General features: G+C 34.2%; 2 protein-coding genes across 8 annotated transcripts; both read right to left on the bottom strand.

Moving 5' to 3' along the window:
- Positions 1-415: 415 nt before the first annotated feature.
- On the bottom strand, positions 416-6,965 carry LOC141705213 (NADPH-dependent diflavin oxidoreductase 1-like). Its single transcript, XM_074508259.1, has 12 exons — positions 6,821-6,965; positions 5,626-5,703; positions 5,442-5,546; positions 5,252-5,343; positions 4,876-5,069; positions 3,878-3,972; positions 3,291-3,350; positions 3,086-3,196; positions 2,720-2,836; positions 1,835-1,951; positions 1,382-1,598; positions 416-1,285 (listed from the first exon to the last, which is right to left on the bottom strand). The coding sequence occupies exons 1-12, from the start codon at positions 6,956-6,958 to the stop codon at positions 750-752; spliced, it is 1,860 nt and encodes a 619-aa protein (XP_074364360.1). The 5' UTR covers positions 6,959-6,965; the 3' UTR covers positions 416-749.
- Positions 6,966-8,478: 1,513 nt separating this feature from the next.
- LOC141706539 (uncharacterized) lies at positions 8,479-12,116 on the bottom strand. Of its 7 annotated transcripts, none has more exons than XM_074509275.1 (4): positions 10,614-12,116; positions 10,124-10,217; positions 9,074-9,220; positions 8,479-8,818 (listed from the first exon to the last, which is right to left on the bottom strand). In XM_074509275.1, exon 1 carries the CDS (start codon positions 12,047-12,049, stop codon positions 10,631-10,633), a length of 1,419 nt encoding a protein of 472 aa, XP_074365376.1. In that variant the 5' UTR covers positions 12,050-12,116; the 3' UTR covers positions 8,479-8,818; positions 9,074-9,220; positions 10,124-10,217; positions 10,614-10,630. The 7 variants fall into 7 exon arrangements, with proteins under 7 accessions (XP_074365376.1, XP_074365378.1, XP_074365375.1 ...); XM_074509277.1 differs by having other exon boundaries at positions 10,124-10,184; XM_074509274.1 differs by having other exon boundaries at positions 10,124-12,116.
- Between the last annotated feature and the right edge of the window lie 673 nt (positions 12,117-12,789).

The following is a 12,789-nucleotide window of genomic DNA, read 5'->3' as shown; positions in this document are numbered from 1 at the left end:
TATCAGGATTTCAAATGATGTACGTTCCTCGGAAGAAATATTTTCAATGTTATCGCAGGAGCTTAGTATATGAGATTGCGGAACCAGGATTTTAAATGATATACGCGTTGAACTGAGTATTTGAATTCTAACTTTTAGTATCATTGTGATGGATATTGTCAGTGTTTACTAATAAATGTAGATAATTGCAAGTCAGAGTACTCATGAGCTTTGGGCCTGTATCAATGATACAGGTTAAGCCAGAAGAGTTGAATGTTGGTCTAAAATCTTGAAAAGCTGAGTTGTGCTGCAGTTGTTGGCCACTTAATGATTCATTGAATAAGGTTGTTTTTAGGAAATACAATTGATCAGTTGAATAAAGAAGATCTTAGATTTGAAAACTTAAATGATATATGTTATATGCAGGGGACACAGATTAATACAAAGCATGGACTGATCTATTGTTGCTTCTTCACTATAAAACACATATATTCCACTTCTTTTGTTTTCTTCTTCTTTTTCACTGTATCAAGAGTATAATTTAACAAAATCAAGATGTTGTGGGAAAGGAAAAAATATGCCTAGACAAAATGGGTCACAGGTGCACTGAATTAAATAGAAAGGAGAAAAAAAATGGCATATGTGACATGTGCTTTGTAACAGAACTTGGCCTTATAACAGATCTATCGGTTTTTCTAGTGTATGCTCAAGGGCACACGCTAAGAATTTCTACGGTCTACGTAAATGGTTGGCATTCTCCAATTTAAAGCTTAGGACCAGGTTTCGACATGATACTTACCGTTCTTTTGCGATAGCTTTAGCTTCTCTATAGCGCTTTCTTTGGTTATATTTGATTCCTTACACATAATATCCGCAAAGGCCAAGAACACATCAGATGGCATTTTTCCAGAAGAACCTGCAATGTATACTGCAGTTTCATTGTCGCAAAGCAACTTCCAGACCCTTGCGCTCTGTTCCTTCATTTTATGCTGGACGTAAACCTTTTCGTGCTGGTCCCTGGAGAAGGCAACATAAAAGCCTCCACCCGTATCTTCTGAAAGTATTCCACCACTTTCTGAAAGAGACAGCCAAAAGTTTTTGTACAGAAAATCTTCCCCTTCTTTTCGGCAACCAAAGAAGAAAAGAACTGGAGCAGTTGTTGCACCTAGGCTGCTTAGAAATTTCCTTTCCTCCAAAAATCCGTGAAAAGGAGCACAACCAGTTCCAGGTCCAATGAGAATGAGGGGAGTTGATGGATCTGGAGAGGGAAGAGAACCTTTATTGATCCACACTGGGATTGGTAATCCTGTTCAAAATTGATCAAGAATCATAGAAATTAAAATCAACGTGCATGGTAAACATAATTGCTTCACAAGCAGCAAGTTTAAGATTGGACGTGTACTATGTTGAGGATCAAGTCCAGCAAGCCACGATGAGCAGAGACCAACACGTTTCTTAGCGGAAGGTGTACTCCAGGAAACTACTTTGACTGTCATATGTACTTGATTGGGATGAACTAGATGAGAGGAAGAAATAGAGAAAGCCCTCGTTTTTAATGGAGGAACCAACTGAACCAACCATTCAAATGGTATTTGTACAGATGAGAAGTCTTCTAATACCTACCATTCCAAGATTATAAATTCTATTTCTGAGAATGATTTTAACTTCAAATATCAACATCCATAATATGCTCCAATAAAAGTAATAACATTATTGATAAACATGGAAATAACTGACCTGAACATACACTATTCAATAAGACATGTCCAGATAAATATACGGGAAACAGGATTTCTAAAACTGTGGTCTCTAAGTTTGAATAACATCTTAATTGCTTCTACATGACAGAACATACCTCTAAAACAGATCTTTGTTCTTTCCGATATTGATATAAAGCATCTCTGCCTTCCGCTGATATAAAATACTGTAGCTTCTCCTTCTCACACTGAGCACCTGTAAAGTAACTCATGACCTGTAATATATTTTATATTAAAATGGTTTCGCTTAGAGGGTCCGAGGGTGTACAGACCAAGCAGAAGCATTACATGAAGACAAGAGAAAATATTAACTTATCACAGAGCGGAAAAGGAGAAAGAATCTATGCAGTTCTTATTAATTAGCGTAGCTGTAATTATTCAAAACTTGCAAATTATCGCGACTTTCTTTGAAAACATGTAGCAAAGGAGTACAGAAACTGGACAGAAGAAAAGTTTTTATGTTCTCGTGAATCTATGCAGTTCTTATTTAATAGCGTAGCTGTAATTATACAAAAACTTGCATATTATCAGGACAGTAAAGGAGTACGGAAACTGGACAGAAGAAAAGTTCTTATATTATCATAAATTATACATAATTGGGATACTACACATCAGTCATGCTAGAGGGCCAATTATTCTCATTAACAAAAATCGGCTTGTTTTGGGAATGTAAAACACAAGGCGCAAGCTCGATGGCAAGAACCTTACTGGCACAAAAATCCTGATTGCCATTTTTGCAATCAGAAGGAACATAGGTCCTTTAAGCATGTGTACATAGTATATATCAGTTGAAAGCAAAAGAAAATTATATATTTTAGCTGGAAAACAAGATAGAAAGAAAGGTAGATTTTTCACCAAGGCAGGAGGTTTAAGTATTTCTAACCTATAGGCTGGGTATAAAATAAGAATGAAATATTTCTATGTACATTCTTGTTATAAAAGAACTTATCAAAAGTTAAAGTTAAAGTGAAGATAAATATTACCTCGAAAAAATAGCGCCCAGGGGAAGCCGATGTAACATCCATCGCAAACTTAACGAATGCTTTTAATCTTATGGGTGGCTTCAAGGCATCACGACAGTCTTTATATTTATGCTGAATCTGAAATATTAAAAATGTGCATTTATATACATCCATGTATACGCATATACAGAATCTAAAGAAGCAATTATAATAATTCTGAACTTAAGTCCCTTACTATTGTCGTACTACTTATAAGTTATAAGTAGTACTTCACAAGTTTAACTCGTTGAACCAACCTTTTTTCAATTATCAGAAGTATCTTTCAAGAAACTTGTAAATGGTTCGATAAATGATAGCAGTATAATAAGAAACAAATGAAGTACATACTGTAATGTAAGATTCAGGATTCAAATTACAACGCTTGATGAATGCATCTACAGCTGCAGGACTTTGTTCTGGAAGAACAGCAACAACATCACCTACATTGTACCCGACAGGCTGTGAAACCAAAAATGCCAAAAAATCAGTTTTAAGTATAAGCTAAAGCTTGGAACTAGAGATGATTTCAAACTCATACATAAATGTAACTTACAGATGAAACAACTTCACATTCCAATTGGCATACATCTTTGCACAACAGGTTGTTATTTATCTGCACGAGTGAACACAAAGTAATTTTGAAATGCATCACTCAATAACCTCAAACAAAAATGGCTGATATTCTTTATATTAGTCATAGTTATCATCAAAAAGTATAGCACCTATGAGGGCATAGCGCGATTTACTTATAACAACTATAACTTCTATCTCATCTCATTCCTTAATTAGGATACTTTTCTACTTCTAAAAACAGAACAAAAACCCATTCCACAGAAGTAGTAGCTACAAATTCTTAAAATGTCTTATTGAAACTGTTCCATGTCCATCCCATTCCCCTTTCTTTATATCTCTCCCAACATAAGAAATCATTTCCCTCCCCTTATTTCCATCCTGTTTTTCCCCTCACCAACAATTCATAAGTAAAAATATCTTAATCCAACAAATATTAAATTTAGGAAAGCACATTAATTTGGGAAGAGTGGAAAAAAAAGGTTGGTTGCTAAAACAATACAGCAAGGTCTTCACAAGAAAATCCATTGAAATTAAAGATATATCATAATGAAGAGTGCAGTAAATTACCACTTGTAAGCAGTGAGGTCGAGACTTCGGTTTATCATATGTGCTAATGGACATTGACTGAGCTCTCTCAATTTGAATTTCGAGGCACTCCAAATCTGTGATAGTCTCAAGTTTTAAATCAGTTAATAAACCAACTAAATTGCAATATGAACTTAAGAATTTTCTACCATTGAGATGCTCGGTATAAGATTATGTCACTGACAAAGTAATCCATGTTAAATTGGATATCATTACAAATCTAAATCGAGAATGCTTTTGTAGGACCAACTGTAACAGAAGTGCGGAAAATGTACACAAAAAGTGAGGTGTCTATACTAAAAAGAAGAAAAGATACAAACACTAATTTGTATAGAGCAATTCCACAAACAAATCTGTGCATAAAAAACACTCACTGCTTAATGATTAACCCCCAAAGAAGCTGAAAAGAACTTTTATCACTGATTAGGAGAGATACTTTCTGTAGGGGTCACAAGGAATATTGCAAGTCTCGTATGAGCAGTGCAAAGCTTTGCTTTCGTTGCCGGCCAAAGGTCTAGCCGATAATTATAATAGGATATGTGTGCACTTGGACAACATTTGAATAGATAAATGCTCTTAAGCATATCAAAATTAAATTACTGACATTTCTTGACCCCAATATCAGGCCTTCCCAACTGCCGTTAGGAGCAGAAACTCTGGTGGAGCATCACTGACCTCATTTTGCGCACATATGCACGGATTATCAGGTATTATTTACTACAGAGTCTAAATGTTATAAGGGGAAGCTACATGACATATTCAATTAACTACAAAGTTTATCTAGAATGAAATCTGTGCTGGAATGTTAGACTGCCAACTGAAAGGTTATACACAATTTCAAATGAAGCAAGTTAAGTTCTAAATTGCAAGTATCTAAATATTACAAAAGCATCAGAGGATATGATAAGTTTACATGTACAAAAGTACATTAAGAACTTTAATGGCAGGCCAGCTGCTAAAGATTTCGAAAAAATTGATACCTGTCAATGTCATTGCTGCAACTTCTGAATGCATGTCGTCAATTTCATGATACGTAACTTGAGCTTTGAGCTGATCTAATAAGGCCTCATATCCAGTACCAGTAACATCTGGACCTTTTGGAAGTAATTTGTTATTATATTGATACAAAGAATTCCACAAGGAAGACATCCAGGGATCAAAAGCACCTTCGTACCTGTAACAATGAACTTTTACTTTTTAAAGATTAAATTTTAATAATGGAATAAATACATATCTCATATTGTATGACTGAAGATGAAAGTAAATGAATCTAGAAGTATTAAGAGAATCCATGTCCATGACCAAAGTGTTATATCATGCAAAACTTTTTATGCAACTGCAAATCAGAAACATTACCCTAAAGGTTGTTGATCATCTCCGAGGCCGGTTTGCACAATTGCCACTGCCCCTAGATTAGACAGCCTTTTGTCAAGCTTCTTTGCGACATACTGCAGCGACAAATATTAAAAAAATAATGTGAATAAGAGATTTCTATATTGAAAACATGAATTAGTTCTTGAAAAACTAGAATTTAACAAGCAATTACATTGTATTTCTGATAGCCTGAATCGCCAAGTCCAAATACTGCATAATGAACTCCCTTTAACCAAGTTGCAGTAAGGTCTTTATGCAAAAGACTTTTCCAAAATGCCTACAGAAATCAACCCAAAATCATTAGACATTGAACTAACTAAATTAGATATGATCGACGAACAAAAAATGTCAACAACCTTCATTGGATCTGGTGTGTCGCCCTGGCCCGTGGTAGAAACAACAAACACCACGTTCTCCTCATTGGGTAAATCATTCTGAGATACATCCCGAAAATGAAAATTCAGATTAAAACATGAGACAGTTTTAAAACTATAAACTTCCTAGAATCTCACACAATGCTGCAGTTGCATTTTGTATTATGAAATAAAAGCCGTATACAATAAAACAGAGACATTTAAATTCCATTTTCCATTACAGAACAGCGGATTACAACAAATCATCCCCTGCCTAAACTTAATACCACTACTAATTAAAACCTGAGATTTTCACTACTTGATCTCTTAAAAAAATTACGCAACCAAACTTCTCTGCACGTCTCAGCATTCACATAAAGCTGTCACTCCTAACACTAGTTATACTCTTTTGAATTGCCAAATGACTTGCAAGGTGTGAGCAAAAACTAATTAGGTAGCAAGAGGTGAAAAATTAAAATTAGACAAACAACATACGATGGAAGGATTCATAATCACAATGCAGCAGTGGAGAACAATAAACCTTACAAAACTCAATAACACGAGCACTAATTAACAACCTAAATAACATGAATTCTACAAGAGTACTCTGCTACTTTGGCAATGTAACAAACTAACTTAAAAGTAACACCTTGCATCACATTATATAGTATAGGCAAATGTTCTATGTAGACCACTTTAACCTTAAATCCTTTTAGACCGCTGTTGCAGTATACACAGCAATACAAGAATATTTGTGACACATAATATTACATAATATTATACGACAATGCAAAGTAAGTATAATATTGCTGTAAAAGTATAATTTTGCAGTTATAATACTCTACTTCCTCTCGTTGTTTTCAAATAATTGCCAGTTGACTTCATGGCACAAACTTTTAAGAGTTTTAACCGCATAATTAAAATTACTTTTTTTGAAAAGTTCTTTTTCGAATAAAAATATAAAATCAGTACTTTTATTCACAACAAACAAAATTAATAATTAATAATTTTAATTATGTGGTTAAAGCTACCGGAGTCAAGACATATATATATTCAAGCCTCAATTATTTAGAAAAAAACAGAGGGAGTATATGATTCTGCTAAGGTTTTACGAAAAGCAGTAATTTTAACATGAGGTTTTACGAGAATTGGTAACTTCGAACTAGTAGGTAGCATTGAATATAAAGTTGTGACTTACTGCATGGAATTCAGCAATAGGGAGAAGAGAGACGGGACAGCATCTCCGCTCAGCTTCACGTTGTAATCGTTCAGCCACATCCATTGCGTTTCCTGTTTGTGTAGCGTACAAAATTAAGAGCTTTTTCTTCTTCTCCATCTTTAAGCGGTGCTAGGGTAAATTGTGCGGGAAAGTATAATAAGTTTATTGTATAGGCTTTTGGTACTGGCACGCGTGTGTAAAAATGGGAAATCGGAAAAGATTGTATATATTAATTAGAAGGATTCATAACAGTAAAAATTAGATAAATTATAATATTAAATTATATTTAATATATTATTATGATAATAGAGAAAAATTTTATGGAGATCATGTTGTTTTTATGGAAGATTTCGGAAACCATCTATGTTCTATAATCAAAATACTATGAAATATATTATTTTGTGAAGTATGTTCTACGAATATCACTAATCTTAAAATTGTTGAAAATCAATTAAGTTTAATAAGTATAATGTGTATGGATTGCAATTTTAACAAATGTTCTGCAAACTAAATATGTTTGCTAGAATAAAATATTTTGCAAATGGTCTACGTGCATATGATGTTCAAGATTTTGAATAAAATAATGATCTTTGTAGAACATAATTAGCATAATAATATGTTTTGCGATGTTTTTATGCGAGATAGAACATAAGTGGTCTCCAGGTCTCCAACAAAAAGTGAACTCTATGATTATATTAGTTATTTATTAACAAATATTTATTTATTTTATCATATTTATAATTATTCATATTTAATTGAATATAGTATTTTAATTTTAATAAATTATTATATATACTCCAATAAAGAAAAACTTGTAATAATTAATCGGATTTCAAAAATTAAATCGGTCGGGTACCTTACAGAGAATTAATCAGGCATTAATCTGAATCGGAGATTTTTAGAACATGGGAATGCATTTAAAAATTACAATTTATAATCAAATTTTTAAAGATTATTTTATTAACTTAGTTTTCTGAAAATTGTTAATTGCTACAAATTATTTTAAAATAGTATTTATATAATCAATGCGAGTATATAGTATATTAAATATTATTACAATAGTATTAATTTGATTATTGTGTCGATTAATTTTAATCATATCTTAATCAATTGGTTCTTATTTTCAATTTTTACATTATTAATATGAATATAATGTGTTTTGTATATGAGCTAGTAAAAAAGATATAATAAATTCATCAAAATACATTATATAAATATAAAAAGTAAATAATTTAAAATTTGTACCGAATTCAACTTTTGTTATACCCCTTGTGTCAAAAAAAAATATAAAAATACTAACTAAATTTTTTAAGAAGAACTTATCTTAGCTTAAAAAAGGAAAACAAAAAGATCTTAAGCTTTTTATTTGTATTAACCCCTGTAACAAGGAATCCAAATATATTTTTTATGATTATATATAATGTGTTTGTTTGGTAGGTCACTATGATTTTATATAAGCTTTAACTAATATTTTCGGCCAAAATGATTTTAATTAATGACTGGTGATTGAAGCTAAAGTATATTTTTGTGATTTGCGCTAGAGTTGTGCAATTGTAATTCATGGTTTGTGAATATTGTAAAATCAGTAGTATGGGATAATTTGTAAAGACAGTATAAATCAGTACATAGAAATATAATGAAAATGCATAGCTTCCTTTTAGCATAAAGAAAACTATATAAACATAAACTAATAAATCAAATGATTGGTTCATTAACTTTACAAGAGAGTGGCAGAGAAGGCTTAACGGGTCTGGTTAATGGCCAACCCCAGGACTAGGAACAGACTGCAGATTCCGGTCATTCTGCGCCGGATAGCGAAAGAAGGGCCTTACATTAATCACTGTGGCATGACCTTTATCAGTACCCGAAGAAGGAGAACTGGTTCTCTTGGGAACGGCAGTTAAAACCAGAGCATGCTTTGGTGTTGATGCCTTTGTTTTTTCCAGTCTACCGAGCTTTCTTGCTTCTAAACATGGGCTAAAACATTTCAAAAGGAGAACTAGAATGAAAAATGTTCTTGTGCAAGCCATTTGAGTAACAAGCGGCGAGAAGAATAAGTAGAGAGTAGTGTTGACAAGCTTGTTGAGGTGTGAGGATGCTTGTTTAGCATCACACGGGCGTCTATATATATGTGTAAGGGGTGGGATAATGGACTCTACATGAAGTCGAAAATGTTTGGAACTGAAGTAGACGTATTGTGCTGGCGGTTACATCATTGCTTTTAGAAAATACCTGTGGAAGTTAGGCAGGCTGCTGTGAACTAAGCTGCCGGCCTGGGACACTTTGACAATTATGATAGTATCCTCGCACCTTCAGCTGATCAAATCCATATAAAATGCAGAAGTCGTATCAGTTATGCATTCCATAATGCTAATGTACCTGAAGAAAAATCAGAGAGTCTGATAATTGGTGCTTAATGAGGTCAATTATTGGTCCTTTGTGTTGTGCAAAAGTATGAGATAGTGATAGAAACATGCTCTATTAAGAGAACAGTTATGCTTATTCAGAGCCATTGTTCAAATTTTAATGCATAATTGAAAGTGTTGAAAGGGACATGTTAGTGTACAATAGTTTGCCATATAATATTTAATATAAACTTACGTAAAATTTACAAAAAAAAAAAAAGATTTGTGTATAACTTCCAAGCAGTGTAGGAGGATAAAACGAGGACTGCAATGATTCCCGGTTTGTGGAAGATATTTGAGAACTTGCAAAGAGTTGACATAATTAGGCTTATAAACGTATTGAATCATAGTAAACTTGTGATAAACATAAGATGCAGGCATGCAGCCAGAGGCCCGGATAGAAGACAAATGAAGAGGACAAAGGAAGCTGATACTGTGTTGACAGAAATTCATCACTAGAGTCTAAACAAAAGCTCATCAAATGCGCATGGGCAAACTTAGAAATGAAATTGACTTGCATACATTATTAGGTAGGTTTTATTAGAGACGGCAAGTTTGTTTTAATATAAATCTGTTGACTGCCACTTAGTTGTGTATTAGATTAACACAACTGAACATGGTCTGCAAAACTGAGATCACGACTGTTAGAGAAGGGGAAACTCAGATTGCTTTTACAAATAATATATAGAAAGTTTGGATCTAATGAAATGGCATCTTTTGTTGGTATTATGAAACATTTAAAAATTTGAGCAAATTATGTCACATATTATTTCAATATGCATTCTCAAAGCTGATCAGTTGTGACTCTTACAATTATCCTACAGAAGAATCAATTTAGCTAACTGTAGCAGATTAGTATTCTCTAAAGTATTAGTACCTATAGAGCTGAACGTCTTGAACAGCTTCTCTAGTCCGCACAGTGCTCCACGTTCCACCATCTGTAGAATTCGCAGGAGTATTCAAAAGTTTCCCTGTAAGTCATCCACCTTTATCAACCAGCTTATCCATAAAATTACTCAACACTTGTATGGAAAAAGAGCTAGAACTACTATCAGAAAACAAAAAGTTAATACTGATAACAAGCACGAAGATCACTTGATATTGTAACTCGATGACCCTTTAGGGAGCAATATATAGTAGAAGTGTACAGTCACTGATATTCCTCTATCAGAATTCAGAGCAAAGTAATTTGATATGTATTCTACAAGCACATTTAGTCAAGAATTCCAAACACACAGACGCAGTGCTGCAAGCATTTAGCATTTTAACATTAATAACTCCCTAAAAGAATCACGAACAGGTCACAGAAGATTCAAGTACAGACATATTAGCTCATCATCAAATCTAATAATTATCCCTACTGTTACCCGAAAACAGCATCAACTTAATTTATTGAAGCTGGATTGCTGCTTTTCAAAGTCAGAGTATCAATAGCGCTGCACGTATCTGAAATTTTCTCCTGTTCGCACACCATAGAGATCACTCTGTTCCATGTTCCGACATCTATAAGGATTCCTTTTGCAAGATTATTCAGAGCTTTCCACACCAACTTCATTTCACCTTTCTCCACCAACTTATCCATATAATCACTTGCACTAGTATCACGAGGAAAAAATCCCTTGAACACCATCTCATCCAATATACATGCAGCTTCCTCCAACTGCATACATTCACGGAGCCCGTCAAAAAGCATCCTGTACGTATTTACATCCGGCTTGCATTCCCGGCTTGGCAACTCATCAAATAAATCATTCGCTTCTCTCAATTTTCCTTGCCTACAATACGCCCCAATAATAGTATTATAAGTAACAACATCCGGCTTAACTCCCTCCTCAACCATCTCCTTCAACAAACCAAATGCCAATTCAAAATCCCCGTCATTACAATACCCATTTATCAACGAATTATAATACACAACATCAGGCTTACATCCACGTACTTTCATTTCATCCAACAACCCCGAAACCTCCCCTCTCCTACCAGCCTTAAACAACGCAGCAACCAAAGTCGAATAAACACTACTCTCCAACTTCACTTCATTTTCCTCCATCTCCTTCTTCAACCCGAACGCCAATTCCACCTCACCAACCTTACAAAGCCCCTTAATCAACGCAACATAAACCGACACACTAGGCCTCAAATTAAAAACCTCAACCATCTCTTCCTTCATCTTAAACGCCTCGTCCAACATCCCGTTCCTACAAAGCCCGTTAACCATCGTCCCGAACGTAACCACATTCGGCAAAACTCCTCTCTTCGACATTTCATCAAACACCTTCCGTGCACTACCCAAATCCCCAAAATTAAACGCCACATTTATCAAAATATTACAAGTACAAACATCCGGTTGCGCATACACATAAATATCTCTAACAAGCTCACTAACCTTATCAAACATCTTACAATAAATCAATCCATTCAACAATGTATTAAAAGATTTAACGGTTCTACGACACCGAAAAGACGGGATTTGATCATAAATACGCAGTGCTCGATCAGGCAATCGAGCACGAGCGTAATAATTAATTATGTTACAAAAAATTATTTCTGTCGGGACGAAGCGCGTCTCGCGCTTCATCCGCTCGACAATTAATTCCATTTCGGCTATCATTTTGGCGCGCCCGAGTTTCGTAATTATTAGATCATATGAAAGGAGTGAGTGACGGAATGGTTTGGGTTTAACATTGGGATTAGGAGGAGGATTAGTGTCGGGATTGGGATTAAGGAAGAGATTAAGCGCGAGTTTCGGGTCAGGTTCGAGTCTCAGTAGAGACGATAATGGTGAGATTTTTACTTTCTGCATTTTTTCCCTTGTGTTGCAAATGAGGGAGTGTGAGGTTTATTTTGAATTTTTTTGCTTAGCGCCTAGAAATTTAAAAGTTACGAACTGATTCGAAATAGCCAATATTTTCGAAATCTTATACATATATAAACCAGAGAATCGATGAACGTAATTACGTAATCAAATTCAGAAGAAGCTAATGTATTTGTATTCCGCTAATATGTAATTTTTTTGTCGAAGTTAATAGCTACTCGTGTTTGACAATTATTCATCGTATTATTTTATTTACGATGATCGGGAGTGTGAAGATTTGACACAACTCGACTTTAGCATGATTTATAGTACGATACGTGGGGATAAAATCTGAGAATGATACGATCATGTAAAGCATATTAGCTAATGTTCGAATGCGGAAAAAAATTATTATTTCAAAGATAAATGGTTCCTAAAACGTTCTCAATGATGAGTTGTTATCGTGGTATTGGTTGTTCCATTGTTAATGAAATGGAGCCTTCGAGTTCGTGTATTAATATAAACCCTATGAATAAATCGATGCACGTGCCTTCTGATAACATTTGTGGATCGTTTTGGGGTAAGTAGCATTACTCGATTCAAAATAACAAGATTTATTTTAGTAGCTATATTTAGAATGGCAACAAAGCTTGGCCATCATGGCACCGAAACCTCACGAAAACTTCAGGCTCCGCCGATATATTTAGCTTATATTTAGCTAATGTTTTACTAGTAGACGAAGTAACTAT

The sequence above is a fragment of the Apium graveolens genome, chromosome 2 (assembly GCF_009905375.1).
Source record: "Apium graveolens cultivar Ventura chromosome 2, ASM990537v1, whole genome shotgun sequence".
Taxonomy (NCBI): domain Eukaryota; kingdom Viridiplantae; phylum Streptophyta; class Magnoliopsida; order Apiales; family Apiaceae; genus Apium; species Apium graveolens.
Note: the sequence above shows the minus strand (reverse complement) of the source record. Positions and strands in the feature narration are given on the sequence as shown.